The sequence below is a fragment of the Balearica regulorum genome, chromosome 7, assembly GCF_011004875.1.
Source record: "Balearica regulorum gibbericeps isolate bBalReg1 chromosome 7, bBalReg1.pri, whole genome shotgun sequence".
NCBI classification, from domain to species: Eukaryota; Metazoa; Chordata; class Aves; order Gruiformes; family Gruidae; genus Balearica; species Balearica regulorum.
In genome coordinates this window covers 32,935,040-32,950,002 of record NC_046190.1, presented here as the reverse complement: position 1 = coordinate 32,950,002, position 14,963 = coordinate 32,935,040, and the positions used below count along the sequence as shown (strand labels likewise).

The 14,963-nt window shown below is 46.6% G+C and overlaps 1 protein-coding gene across 2 annotated transcripts in view; it reads left to right on the top strand.

Moving 5' to 3' along the window:
• Positions 1–3,093: 3,093 nt before the first annotated feature.
• The window catches only part of CCDC6 (coiled-coil domain containing 6), a 53,022-nt gene continuing 41,152 nt past the window's right edge, over positions 3,094–14,963 (top strand). For both annotated transcript variants that reach the window (XR_012836392.1, XM_075758803.1), the window contains exon 1: positions 3,094–3,480. Coding sequence is in view for 1 of the 2 variants with exons in the window: in XM_075758803.1 (XP_075614918.1) it covers positions 3,172–3,480 (309 nt within the window). In the remaining variant the exon portion in view is untranslated. The remainder of the gene's footprint in view (positions 3,481–14,963) is intronic.

The window sequence follows — 14,963 nt, the reverse complement described above, 5'->3', positions numbered from 1 at the left end:
CAACACCTCCCCTTGCCCCCTTATAGTTTTGTATTTATTTTTTGTACAAAAACAAACAAACAAAAAAATGGGGGCAAGAAGGATGGGGCCCTCATGCTGTAGGTGCTGTGGTGGTGACAGGCTGGTTGTGGTGGCTCAGTAACCCCCGCCTGCGGTGGGGGACAGGGCCCCGGCAGCATCACCCCGAGGAGCCTTGCAGCCGGGCAAAGCCACGGCGCGGGACAGCCTCTATAAGCCTTTAAAGGGGGGGTTTGCTAATTGTGCTCATACTACATAGTTCTACTTTTTAATTAGTTTGGTTACCATCTTACAGATGTGCAAAACGTTTTTTGTTTTTTTTTTTTGGGGGGGGTGCTAATTAGGATAAAATTTTCTCTCCCTGTTTAATCTATTAATTTGGAGTAGTTAACTGTAACTGTAATTAACTATACAGGCGCTATTTTTTGAATGAATGAAATGTTGTTATGACAAGAAGGATGCCGTCTCAGATCGAAACACCAAGTGCCCTTGAGTTTTCCTCCCACTCCCCCACTGACTCAGTGTTTGTCATTGGGCAAGTACCTCAGCTCCCTACCTCCCTTTCTTGCCTTCCAGGGCTATCGTGCGAAGTAATTAGATAATGTTTCAGCACGGCTTTGAACTGCAGAGTGCTACAGAAGTGCCAGGTTATAATTTATTGTTATGAAAGCCGGTGTGCTGGCTGGGAGCGAGACCTCTGATGCAACCCCAGAGAGAGGGACGGCGAGGCGACCGGGGGAAAGCTCCCCTCTCGCCTCAAGATCCCTCCTCTCCGTACCCACCGTCTGCAGCCACTTCAGCCTGCTCTAGCAATGTTCCAGCAGCTGCATGGTGTAATCCTGGGGACCGACTGCTGGCTTGATGATGTCGCCTGCACCTCCCAGTCCATTTTCAGGCTAGTTTTGGTGTTTGAAGGCGCTGCGGCCACGTCCTCTGGAAAATTATAGCGCTCCAAATCAGCAAAGTACTTAAGATTAACGTTGATAGGTCTGAAGAGTGGCTTAAGGTTAAGCATGCCGTGATGCTTGCTGGGTAAGATTAGCCTACAGCAGACGTGTGTTTTGCTGATGCAGGTTTTCAAAATATTTAGGCCTTGGTTCAACAAGACACTCAAACGTGAGCAGTCCCACTGAAGGCAATGGAAATAACTGGCTGATCAAAGCCGGGCAGCCAGATGAAGAAAGAACGCTAAGTTACAAACCTGTTTGTTTAGAGATGAGTTTGCTTTGAGGAGCGCGTGTGCGTGCGGACAGAGGCGATGAGCAAACCGGCTTGCCTTGCCATCGCCAGCACTGCGGAGTGTGTACGTGAAATAACACTGCCTCACGACCCGGCTGTGTTCAGCCGGCTTCCCAACACCAGCAGACCTATTTAAAAGCAATTCCATTGAATTCTAACGACCCATCCAAACCAGTGCTCACTATTTGTCAAATCCTATTTTAATCCCTTGGGGTTTTTTATCCCAAAGCCCGCACTGGCGGCGAGGTTCAGCCCAGGCTCTGCTGTGGGGCAGAGGAGGCAGACCCAGCGTCAAAAAGCTCTCACGAGACCTCATGGGCATCATCTAGCTGGTCTGTGGCAACCTGCGCATCTATAGCAGCATCTCTTGATGCCGACGCTCTTATGTTTTGAGAGAAATCCTGCCCTGAGGAAGCCCAGGGATGGGAAATCCAGCTGGGAAATCCAGCTGGGGGGCTGCAGCTGCCCAGGCTGGTGACATTTTAATGGCGTCACCAGGCTCAGCACAGAGGTAACGGGCTGCAGGAGTACGGCTCGGTTTCCGCAGGGCCGAGTGGGTGGTGCAGGAGCTTCTGCAGCCTTAAAAGCGCCGAGCCGACGCACCCCGGCCGGGCAGAGGTGGAGCTGCACCAGCGCTGGATGGGGACCCCCATCCCTCACCTCCCCGCCCTCCCCCCCCCCCCCCAGCCATTTTGAGCTCTGTTTGCACGGCAGCGAAATGTGCCGGGGTCAGACACGTGGACAGGCATCGTGGAAAATAGTACCCGTGTCTGAAAACTAGGAACGGCCCTTTTACTGCTTTTCTTGTGATTAAGAGACCAAAAATAAAATGACCTGCACTTACATTCCCAGGCAGGCAAAAAAGAATAATTACTTCACAGAGATGGAATCCTTTCATATATTATAGCCGTTAAAAAGAGTAAAATTTGAAATTTACTGTGGCACGGAACAAAAAGGTAGTGCAGTTAGAGATAATGAAATCCTTACTTGCCATTAATGGAAAAATTACTGTTGTTAAAAGACCCCTTCATAAATAATTGAGAAACCAATTATACAGTCTTGGTGGCTAATTTATCCAGGAGCAATACGGACCACATTATGCCATATAATGAATGGCGCGTACACTCCGTTATAGCTCACTACAACTCGTGCCTTTATTCAGCTGCTCCACAAAGATGTAATATAAAAAAAAAAAAAGAAACTAATGCACATAGTATATCAGAAAATACATTATCTGGAATGAGAGATGGGCATGAATATATCCTAATTTAAAGCGGTTTTACAGCAGTACGGAGGCCTGAATTAACACGCTACTCTGTCTCTACGCCAGGGCAGCCATGGGGCCTCTCTCGCCTCGCGCACTCCCCGCGCTCGTTGGGCAGTACGTTATTATATAGATATATATTCTTTTTTTTTTTTTTAAAAAAAAGGTTTTCAATTGTTTGAAACGCGTGTACATGAACCCCTGGGGCTCCAGCCTTGCGCTGAGATCTGGAGCACGGCGCTGCTGGGCGAGCCCAGCGTTTTCCTGCACCGCTCACAGCTTTGGGCGACGAGTGGGTTTTCCATACACTGAGGTAAAAAATGCAGGGTTTGCGCGCAAGCTGGTTGCCATGGGTAATTCTGTGTTTAAACAAAGGCTTAAACGCAGAAGCCGTGCTGTCGGGGACGTCCGAACCGGCGCTACGGCAGAATAAAGCGATTTTATTTCACCCTGCTGACGCGAAACCCGGTGCCGTCCCCGGCTGGCGGCGGTGCCGGCGCCGGCCGGCAGGCGGCGCTGTGGGCGGGCGGCTCGCGCTGACGGCCCCTCTTGGCGCGCGGGGAGGCAGCGGCGCCGGCGCGCGGCGGGCGCCGCCCCCTGCTCGCCTGGCGGCGCGGCGGCGGGCGGGAGCGGCGGCGGCGGCGGCGGCGATGGCGGACAGCGCCAGCGAGAGCGACACGGACGGCGCCGGCGGCAGCGGCGGGGGCGGCGGCCCGGCGGGGCAGCTGACGGCGGGCGGTCCGGCGGCGGGGCCCGGCTCGGGGGTGGCGGGCGGCAGCTCGGGGGGCAAGGCGGGCGGGATCGTGATCTCGCCGTTCCGGCTGGAGGAGCTGACGAACCGCCTGGCCTCGCTGCAGCAAGAGAACAAGGTGCTGAAGATCGAGCTGGAGACCTACAAGCTCAAGTGCAAGGCGCTGCAGGAGGAGAACCGCGACCTGCGCAAGGCCAGCGTCACCATCGTGAGTGCGGGCGGCGCCGCGCCGGGCCCGGCGGCAGGCGGGAAGGCGGGCGGGTGTGTGGGGTGTGCGTGTGGTGTGTGTGGGGGGGTGCCCCGCCGCGGGGGTGTCCGCGCAGGGCGGGCCCGGCTGCCGCCGCCCTCCCCTCAGCCCTGCCCCGGCCGCGGCCTTCCCGCCCCGCCGGGCGCCCCCCCACCCCCCCTTCCTCCGGGGGCGGCGGTGGTTGAGGCGGGTTTACGGGCTGTCACCGCGGCCCGGCCGGGGGGGGCGGGCAGGTGGGGTCACCTCGCGCCCTTCGCGCCGTCCCTGGGCCCTCAGCGGCGACCAAGGTCCTTGCGGGACCGGGAGCGAAACCGGCGAGGAACCGTGGTGGTTCCCCCGCCGCCTCAGACCCGCGTGGCCGGCCCGGCTCTCCGCGGGGAGGCGGCCCCGCCGCCCCTGCCCCTGGCTGCCCGAGCGGCGAGGGCTGGGAAGGGGCGGCTGGCGGGGCTTCGAGGAGAGGAGCGGTAACGGCCGTGCAGAGGAAGGGCAATGCTGGATGTTCCCTGAAGTTTCTCAAAGTAGAGATTTTCTTCGAGTTTATACTCGTAATCTGCGGAGATTACGGATTATCTCTTCAGCCGTCACCTCTTCGTCCGCTCTGCGGAAACAGCGAGTTGCAGGATAGCGTCTTAGTCATGAAGAAATATTTGGTTTATTTGTACTGTTTTTGTTAGCTGTGGTATTTCAAGAGGTTATTTAAAAACTCATTTAAAATAAACCCCTTAAAAACAATGCGAGTAATACACACCACTCTGTCCCGGGAAGCAGCTGCTGGTTTATGAGCACCGCGAGGATGACTTGGAATTTAACATCATTTTATATGATGCTGTTAGGCATCGATCCTCAGTAAAATACCTGTGAAAGTACAATAAATGTGACATTGTCTTCTTCTCTATGAGTTGGGAGTTTAGGAGTTCAGGTTAGGGTGGGGGTTTTTTGCTAATTCAGTGGTTAGAGTGATCATTTAGGTGTTGTAATGATTATGGCCTGCATGCAAGAAAAGTAGGTAACTTGTTAAAGACTGATTAAAGATAAGCCTGATACTTGTGTACACTGTCCTGCACATCCTTGCCAGTGCAGATGGAGATGCCTTGAGAGAGACCGATCCCACCTGCGTGTGCTCATTCTCTTCTCATCTGATTTTCACAGGGGTTACTTTATTCCAAGTGTAATGGCTATTTTATTGATAATCAGTGTTTTTGTTGTTGATATATCCAGCAAAGAAATGGAGCTTGTCTAGGCAAACCTCTCATCTGTTCCTAGTAGTAAGCATTCAGTGTCTAGCAGGATGTGGGCCGGAAGAGTGCATGAAATACAATACAGAAGTAATTTATTCATGGATGACAAATATAGTGCTAGTCGGGGAAACGTGTGCTTTGTTATTACTTTACGAGAAGAGAATGTGTCTTGATTAGGTAGCAGCAGAGTGCCTTCTAATGTTGAAAGAGGCTAAGACATCTTGTCAGTCAGACATTTTCTCTTTGCCTGGTAGAAAGGCACAGCATCTTTCTGAACCCCTGTGTGTTGGTTTTGCGTGGCAAGGTTTTGGTAGTGGGGGGGCTACAGGGGTGGCTTCTGTGAGAAGCTGCTAGAAGCTTCCCCTGTGTCTGACAGAGCCAATGCCAGCCGGCTCCAAGACGGACCCGCCGCTGGCCAAGGCCAAGCCAATCAGCGCCTCTGTGATAACATATTTAAGAAAGAGAAAAACAGTTAGAGAGAGCTTTTGCAGCCAGAGAGAGGAGGGAGAAGATGTAAGAACATCTGCAGACACCAAGGTCAGTGAAGAAGGAGGGGGAGGAGGTGCTCCAGGCGCCGGAGCAAGATTCCCCTGCAGCCTGTGGTGAAGACCATGGTGAAGCAGGCTGTCCCCCTGCAGCCCATGGAGGGAGGATGAGGGGGTGTAGCGATTCCACCTGCAGCCCGTGGAGGACCCCACGCCGGAGCAGGTGGAGACACCTGAAGGAGGCTGTGGCCCCGTGGGAAGCCCGCGCTGGAGCAAGCTCCTGGCAGGACCTGTGGATCCGTGGAGAGAGGAGCCCACGCCAGAGCAGGTTTGCTGACAGGACTTGTGACCCCGTGGGGGACCCACGCTGGAGCAGTTTGCTCCTGAAGGTCTGCACCCCGTGGAGGAGACTCATGTTGGAGAAGTTCGTGAAGGACTGTCTCCCGTGAGAGGGACCCCACGCTGGAGCAGGGGAACAATGAGTCCTCCCCCTGAGGATGAAGAAGCGGCAGAAACACCGCGTGATGAACTGACCGTAACCCCCACTCCCCGTCCCCCTGTGCCGCTGGGGGGGGCGGAGGTTGAAGCCGGGAGTGAAGTTGAGCCTGGGAAGATGGGAGGGGTGGGGGGAGGTGTTTTAAGATTTTGGTTTTATTTCTCATTCCTCTACTCTGTTTTGCTTAGTAATAAATAAGATGAATTCCCTCTCTAAGTTCGGTCTGGTTTGCTCGTGATGATAATTAGAGAATGATCTCTCCCTGTCCTTATCTCGACCCGTAAGTTTTACCTTTTCTCCCCTGTCTAATGAAAGAGGGGAGTGATAGAGCGGCTCTGGTGGGCACCTGGCCCTCAGCCAGGGTCAACCCACCACAGTCTTTTTTGGCGCCCAACGTGGGGCCCGAGAAAATCGAGATAAGGATAGTAATTGGAAGAGGTAACGGGCAAAACATTGACTGAACGTAACTTGAGAGTGATATAGTGGTGAAGGGACTAGAGGTAGATTTTGTGTGTAGTTTGTCCACTCTTGTTTGGTGTTGTGATAGTGTTGTTTTGATTTTGGTGTGGGGAATTCTTTTTCTTTTCCTTTGTTGATGTGATTAGTGTTTGAAGTTTTGTGTTGAATGTATATTTTAATGATAATTCTTAAATATGTGATTCACAGAGGCGAGGGGTGGAATGTGTTGGTTTTGCGTGGCAAGGTTTTGGTAGTGGGGGGGCTACAGGGGTGGCTTCTGTGAGAAGCTGCTAGAAGCTTCCCCTGTGTCTGACAGAGCCAATGCCAGCCGGCTCCAAGACGGACCCGCCGCTGGCCAAGGCCAAGCCAATCAGCGCCTCTGTGATAACATATTTAAGAAAGAGAAAAACAGTTAGAGAGAGCTTTTGCAGCCAGAGAGAGGAGGGAGAAGATGTAAGAACATCTGCAGACACCAAGGTCAGTGAAGAAGGAGGGGGAGGAGGTGCTCCAGGCGCCGGAGCAAGATTCCCCTGCAGCCCGTGGTGAAGACCATGGTGAAGCAGGCTGTCCCCCTGCAGCCCATGGAGGGAGGATGAGGGGGTGTAGCGATTCCACCTGCAGCCCGTGGAGGACCCCACGCCGGAGCAGGTGGAGACACCTGAAGGAGGCTGTGGCCCCGTGGGAAGCCCGCGCTGGAGCAAGCTCCTGGCAGGACCTGTGGATCCGTGGAGAGAGGAGCCCACGCCAGAGCAGGTTTGCTGACAGGACTTGTGACCCCGTGGGGGACCCACGCTGGAGCAGTTTGCTCCTGAAGGTCTGCACCCCGTGGAGGAGACTCATGTTGGAGAAGTTCGTGAAGGACTGTCTCCCGTGAGAGGGACCCCACGCTGGAGCAGGGGAACAATGAGTCCTCCCCCTGAGGATGAAGAAGCGGCAGAAACACCGCGTGATGAACTGACCGTAACCCCCACTCCCCGTCCCCCTGTGCCGCTGGGGGGGGCGGAGGTTGAAGCCGGGAGTGAAGTTGAGCCTGGGAAGATGGGAGGGGTGGGGGGAGGTGTTTTAAGATTTTGGTTTTATTTCTCATTCCTCTACTCTGTTTTGCTTAGTAATAAATAAGATGAATTCCCTCTCTAAGTTCGGTCTGGTTTGCTCGTGATGATAATTAGAGAATGATCTCTCCCTGTCCTTATCTCGACCCGTAAGTTTTACCTTTTCTCCCCTGTCTAATGAAAGAGGGGAGTGATAGAGCGGCTCTGGTGGGCACCTGGCCCTCAGCCAGGGTCAACCCACCACACCCTGGTAGGTGTATTGTTTGTAAACAACTTGAAAAAAATGGTCATGTGCATTAAAGTTCTTTAGGCACTGTCTCTGGGGACTGATTATCTTATATTTTCATGACATTTTAATTTACAAAAAGGAAGTATTTTTCTTAAATCTAAAACTCAGTCTGTATGTTTTTGACATCTTGGATAGAGAGAAAAGGTGTTAGACTTCTATAGCAACCTGTAGGCTGTCTGGAAAACCAGCATTTTTAGCAGACACTCTGTCTTTGGTATGCTAAACTGCGTGCATAACTGAGCAAACCACTTCTAATTCAGCAAGCGGCAAAATAATGAATGCAAAACTTAACTTTTTTCAGGCCACTGTGACTTTGTGCTGTGGTTTACATAGTCTGTAATGTAAACACATTTGCAATCAAAATACTTTGTTGGGTTGCTCTAGTATACAAGTGATTGGAGATGAACTTTACTGGAACGTTGAAATGTGTGCCATTTGCATGTAAATGTAATTAAATAGAAAGTTTTCTGATTTTTTTCCATTGTAATTCTAAACCTTTGTCAATTTACTCCTCCACCAGCCAGGCCAAGCTCCTCGCCGTGTTGCTGTGCTGGCAGATGGGTGCTGTGTACCAGTTTCCTGTTGTAGACATTGTAATGTCATGAATCAGCTTTGATTTTTATCAAGCGTTGAGGATGAGCTGTGAAGTGCAAATGTAACTGACAGGTAGCCAAAATAGCAGGTGAAATAACTAAACCTGTGTGCTGTGGGTGAAGGTGACTCCCATGAACCACACGGCTCTTCACCTGCCAGCCTTTCACTATCCCACCATTTGAGCTCTGTTGTGCAAGCGCTGCAAAGACTCTTCGCTTTCTCTAGCTCCCACCGTTGTCTTTAATGGTTTTGAATATTTTCCCTTTAAAGTTTACCAGATAGAAAGCAGTGGTCTTCCTTCCTCTTGTGTCTGTGCTGGTGTGTTAATATTATATCTTCTTTGTTTCTGTGTTTGTTAAGTACAGTATTATTGGTGTCAGTGTGGATGTGTACTTTGGGAATTTAAATAGCTTGACGCATAGGATCCTATTAGTTCTATTTTGTAGTTAAACCCTTGTGTCGTAGGGTTGAAAATCAGTGTTAATTAAGCAAGCGTAGAAGACCTACATTAAGTAGCTGCACTTGGAAAACTGACTGAGAAAAGGTGTTAGCTTGGCAGGCTTGTATGCTTGCTAAATTCATACAAACTCTCATCTAAAACATGTAAAAACAGATGCTGCTTTAATACTGAAATTGGTAAAAGTAGCTTGGACTAAGTGTACATCCAAAAAGATGTGCGAACTCGGCTCCTTCCAGTAGCCTGAAATGCAAATGAAATTATGCTGTTGCTTATGTGCAAGACTGTGAAATTCAGTAAACATATGTGATAACTTTATCTCACCTGCTATTATTGGTAACAAACTGTGAGGGAGGGAGCAAAGCGGGGAGAAAGCTAGGTAAATCTGAAGTGTTATCTAGCAGTTCAAGAACATTATATTACAAGATACAAACTTTCAGATCAAGTATTAAGAAGAAATAACTAAGATCACTTGACCCATTTGCAGAGAGTTCATTTATCAGTATTTAGCAGTCTTTAGTTGTATAAAATGGTATGTTTCTGCAAGGTCTTGTTTAGGAAACAGAACGGGTGGTGCCAAGGTTGGGAAAAATCACACGCCTGAAGATCTGAAATGCTATGTGTATTTTAGATGTGAAGTAGTGAGTTTTGGTTATAATGCTGCTTGACCAGAAGTGGATTTCCTGTGTGAACTTACTTAATTTTTTGGTGAAAAAGGTCTACCAAGGAGATGTCATATTTAATGGCTTAAGTCTGGGACAGCACAACTTCTCTGGTTAAATAAGAGTACCTTCAAAGCTGGGTGGCGGTGGTGGGGTGACTGCTTTTCAAAAGACTGAATTGTTGTGTGTGACAAAAGCTGAAATACTTCAGCTGGGTGTAGGTATGTCTTGGTCAGAAAGTTTCTTTTGAAGTCATTAGAACTTGGATTTCTAACTTTTTTCCTACCTTTCAGTGTTTGATGTAACAAAGCCATCCCATTTCAGTGAAAGCCATGTAACCTTTAACTGATACTGAAGCTTTTTGGTTTTCTTTGTTATTGTTTTGAACTGACAGGCCTCATACAAAGAGTGCTTTTAATAACAAAAAGAGTTTTAGTCCCTGATTGCTACAGGTACATACATGCTTACTCTTGGATGTTAGATTCAATAATTTAACTCATGTAAATTGGCCTATTATAGTCAGGCATCTTCTGTAGTGTTAGAAAAATAAAGTATAATAAGCCTTATTCTGTTACTTATTTTTTCAACTGAGATGAAGATAGTGTTTTTGTGAAGTCTTAATTTAATGTTCCTGCTCCAGAATGCTTGATGTAGCAGTTTTAATGCTTTATAACATCGATTTTACAAAGAACAGCTTCTCAGTTTTTTTTTTCCCTCGCAGTTTGCTTTGTAGGGAAGGGAATTATCCTAGAAATCCCGATTTGTGGTGCTGTGTGGATCCCCACCAGGATCCTCAATTCGGATGAGACAGACTGATCCAAGACGCAGATGGCATCCACAACACTCGGATGCTGGTTTTCGTGGGCCTGCCGTGCGTTCTCGCTGTCTGGTAGGGACTGCTACGGCACGTGCTGGCAGAGGGCATTGGAACACGGGGCTGCTGTGGGTTGCCAGTGGCAGTATTTTACTGCAAGACCTCTGCTACCCTTGTCTCTGTAGCTAAACCTGTGCCTCTGCACCTTGGCTCTCAGCTTGACTTTTTTTATTCCCTGAGCGCTAGCAGAGGGCAGTTGCATCTTCTGGCTTCTCAGTCTCGTCTGTGTTTCTGCAGAGCAATGTGAACAGCGTCCGACTAGTTGGGAGAAACAACGGGGAAAAAAAAGGCTTTCTTGGCTTTGATTTCCTCTCCCCTACTCACAAATCCCAAAGAAATTTGTTGCTTCTGATAACAGCCATCTCCTGAAAACAGACAGGCTTTCTGGGACTTGCAGATTGGAAAAATCCTGTCTGGTATTGTAGACTTATTACAGTTTGCTCAATAAACAACCAGGTTTAGATGTTGGAAATAAATATGATCTTAACATTTTGTTCTCGAGGAAGTGTGCGGTGGGATTTGTGTGTGTGTGTATGCATGCAGTCTGCTGTGGTGGGTCTGCATAGAAAATGTGAGCCTGGATAGATAGTTTGGGGAAGTGATTGGGTGTGCTGTATTGTTGAAAAATCACCTGCAAAATTGCTTTTTAACAGCTTTATTCATTCCTGGAGTTTGCACCAGTATTTCAAAGCAGAACACCTGTTTCACTACAGAGTATGTCTATTAATAGTAGAAGAAAAGGCAGGACAGGCTAACTGAATCAAAATGTGAACCTTTGAAAGGTGGTCACTTAAGGGCAGGGGGATGAATGAAAGCAATCAGTTAGTAGCAGCTAGAGGTAAAAAGCAAATCAAGAGGGCAAAGAGATTAATATTTTACAAGAGGTATCTGTAAGTCTTTTATTTACTCTTTTATTTTAGGTCTTGCTTGTGTTAAAGAGGCTGACTTACTGTTTTATGATGTCTTCTGTAGGTGTAAGAAACCTGCTTGGGGCTTTCATATTCAGCTGTGTCATTTGTAACTCTAATTTGTAGATGGACTAAACTAAAAGTTGAACTCAAAAATACCTTATTTTAGAAATGCTTTGCTTACCTGCTTTTTTGAGTAAAGACAACATTGTGGCTAAGAGTGTTGCAAATTCATGTACAATGGAAGTCCATCTAAAATTTTTCAGGAAGAGCAAGCACATAGGAAACAAGTGTCGTGTGTTTGGATTTTACATTCGCCTCAAACTCTCAAGAAGTTTCTATTGAGCTTCTACAAAATGTCTGTAAAGGAAAAAAGGATGCTTAGTAATGCACTTTTAGCGTTAACTGTTTTGGCCTTTAGGTTAATGTGGTAAAAGCAACGCTACTTGCTACGCAGATGGTGAACTACTCATAGGAAAGTATATTATTGTCTGCTTCCATTTGGTAGTTCTGCACAGCCACTAGCATATCGAGTTCCCAGGGAAAAAAGTTGTCGATGCAGTGGTAACAGCACGTTACTGTTTGTCTGTGTTGCAGGCCTTCTTCAATGCTGGTTAAAAACCAAACACACACACACACACACAAAAAAAAAAACCCAGAGGAAAACTGGAAATGTTTCTGTCCTGTGTAGAACTTGATTCATATAGTTAATAAATGAGAATGCTTGAACATAGGTGCTTGTAGTTTTGGGGAGTTTGAGGCTTCAGAGGGTTACTAAATAATCTGCTTTGGTTTGGGTCATATCTTCATGTTTTTCTGAGTTGTTCATGCATTGAGTCTCAAAACATACCTTGAAATGTGTCTTTGGGAAGGGTATCATTTTAATTTGAAGACTCACAGACTGTGCTTGGAAAGGGTCTGGTGTCCTGCCTCTGGTTCTTCCCGTCAGCTTTGTCAAGGCTGGGCTGTTGGTTCCTGCTGTACCTTTTGGCTAGGTTAATGAGTCTTCTGAATCCATTACTTTCTCCTTATGAAGATACAGTCTGTTACAGCCATCTTTTAGTTTACTTTGACAAACTGAACTAGGCGCTCAGACTCTGAGATGCTGGAAGGCTAGTGTGCTGGATCTAAAATGCTGTGGTTATATGATGCACTGATGTAGTCTAAACACACTTTCCTCCTTCAAATTTGCACAAATGTTTTTGATAGCTTAATTAGGAACTGGCAGGCTTTCTTTTTCTTTTTCTTTTTTTTTTTTTTCCTTCCCATTTTAATCCAGTATCATTGGTTGTCCTCTGTGAGCTTACTGTTGTGTGCTCTGGCTAATTTGGCAGAAATGCAGGAGCACAACCTGTGCCTCTTCCAGTTCTCATTTGTACTGCTGGGTTGTCCAGCAGCACTTGGTTTGGTGTAGTAATTGAGGAGCCGTAGTCTCAGGAAGGGTATTTTCCCTTTTTCTGGGATTTTTTGAGGCTTTCGTCTGTAACCCTTTTTCTTTACAAAGAGGTACCAAGCACTTAAGTTTCTCCCCACCCCGTATCAATTTCACCAGAAGTGAAAGTGAGCTGTCTCTCTGTTGGACCTTGGACCTTCATGTGTGAAGCTAATACGGAGTTGTTGTTTGTTCCTTCTCTTCATGTACGTTTTCTGAGAGAAACTTTGGGTTTGTAGGGTTGGTCCTTTTTTCAGAAGCGCAGCTTTAGTAGAACTCAGTTTGCTTCAAATGAAACAAAACATGGAGGTGTCTGTTCTTTATTATTATTTTTCACAGTCTTGCTAACTTCAGTCTCCCAGAGTTCATCAGAAGTGACTTACTGAATAATAATGCACCGTGAATATTTTGAACAACATCATGCTTAGCACGTGGTGGTGTGAAATTTCTAATGAAGTTTCTCACTGACGAGTATTTTTGAGGTCAGTAAGCCACTTTGGAAATCTTGCTGTATATTTTGATTATTTTCTAACCACTTTTAAATAATGTATGTCATGTATTACTAAATCAAAAAGTCATCTGGGTGCCATATAGACATCCTACACCTGCGGTTATCTTTATTACAAATAGTCCTTGGCTGAAAGATGAATCTATGCTTATCTGCTACAGCTTGTTCTCTGTAAAACAATGCTGAATGACCCTTTTTATGTTTGTGTCCTTTATACAGTAAATTAATTTGTTTCCAGTGTTGCCATTGGGTTGATACCAAACTGATAACCATCTATGTTTTGCTTGCCTTTAACCATTACACAGGAGCTCTACCTTTTTTATCCATTACTTTATAGGTGTTCCCATGTTTAATAATGGAATGTCTTTAGTCAGGAGGAATACTGGTCTATTGCTCTGAATTACTTTGGGGATGGAAGTGAAATAAGAACTGAAATTTTTAGAGCACATTTGGGAATTTTTAATAATGCAAAATTCTTGGTGTTTCTGTGGGCTTGCTATTCTGCATGGAAAGTAATTTGCTTTTCTCTTAAGTGAACTTTCTCATCGAGGTTCTATCTTGAATCGTGTGTCAGAACTGGTTTATAGTCAGCTTTTATTTTAGGAATGCTGTTTAACGTTGGGTTTGAACATTTACTGAGACTAATGGCCATTCTTTCTTAGTGTATCTCCAGTGACTAAAACGTTTTGAAGGAGAGAGTTGTTTTATTTTTTTCTGCGTTGTACACCTAACAGGTTTGCTTTGACTGAAGAAAAAAATACTAATGCATGCTACTTCTGTATATCTGCTAGAACCTTTTAATGGATTTTGGTTTTTTTTACTAGTAAAGTACAGGGCGCTTGCCTAAATGAGCATTCCTAATACTGAGAGTTTTTTGCATCATTCACAACTGCTGATGTAGATGGTAGAGTAAAACATAGGTGTTTTTAGAGGTTCTAGCGCTCTTGCTAATCCCGGTATTGGCAAGCTAGTACAGACAAGACTTTAGAATAATTTTTAAATCCTGGAAGTTCTGTACTTCATTTTAGTTGTGGTTTCGACTGTAATGGAGTTTGAATGTTATTGCTGATTTCAAAGGCTGAAGTGATTTTTTTTTAAATTATTTTTTTATTTTCTTCCCAGAGTAGGTGCATGCTCTGGTTTTCTTGCACTTGTTAATTCCATTTACTTGGCCTCCTTGCTTGTTTTCTCCTACTGCTGATACTGACTTCGCTTAATATTGAAGTTGTTGTTTTCAAAGTCTGTAGTTTTAAGTGTTATACACGGGCTGTATCTTCATGTAATAGACTGTCAGTCCTAAAGCTCCTTGTAGTAAATGAGGAAATAATACTGGCCTGTGGCACTCAGCTGTGTTGAGCAAGCTTGCACATCTGCTAGAGACTTCAACAAAAGTGTTTATTTTCATGCTGCACCTCATAACATGTGCTTGGGTGGGATTGCAGGTGGGGGCTGGAAGAGCAGAAAGCGCTTGGCACAGTGACTCCATGGTGACTGCAGACCGAGTCTGGTCAGGCAGCTGGATCTATGGGGTGCTGCAGAAAGATGGAGTGCTAGTTTCTGACAAATAGATCTTTAAATGTGAATGGAACAAAGAAACAAGACAGTGCTCCGCCAAAGGAGTGAAAATTGTCAGCAGTAGACATCTGATGTATTTCAGTATAGCCTGGTAAAAGCAGTGAGAAAAACAGTTGCTTTGCTGCTCTTTTTTGGACAGGGCGGGGGGGTATGTAGGAAGAAGTTGCTGAATTTAGCAAACAGAGCAAGAGGTGAATCCTTTCTGCCTTTCTTGTAAAGGAAAAAAAAAAAGCTGAAGGAGGACAATAATAGGGACAAAATCTACTAATTGAATTATGCACAGGGTTTGGGATCTAAACAGAATGAAGGCAAAAGAGACAAAGACATATTCTAGAAGAGAGGCAAAAAACCCAATATAAAGCAAATTCCCATGGATCTGTAACAGAAAACATTCCTGTGACGCCTTGCTGCCAGC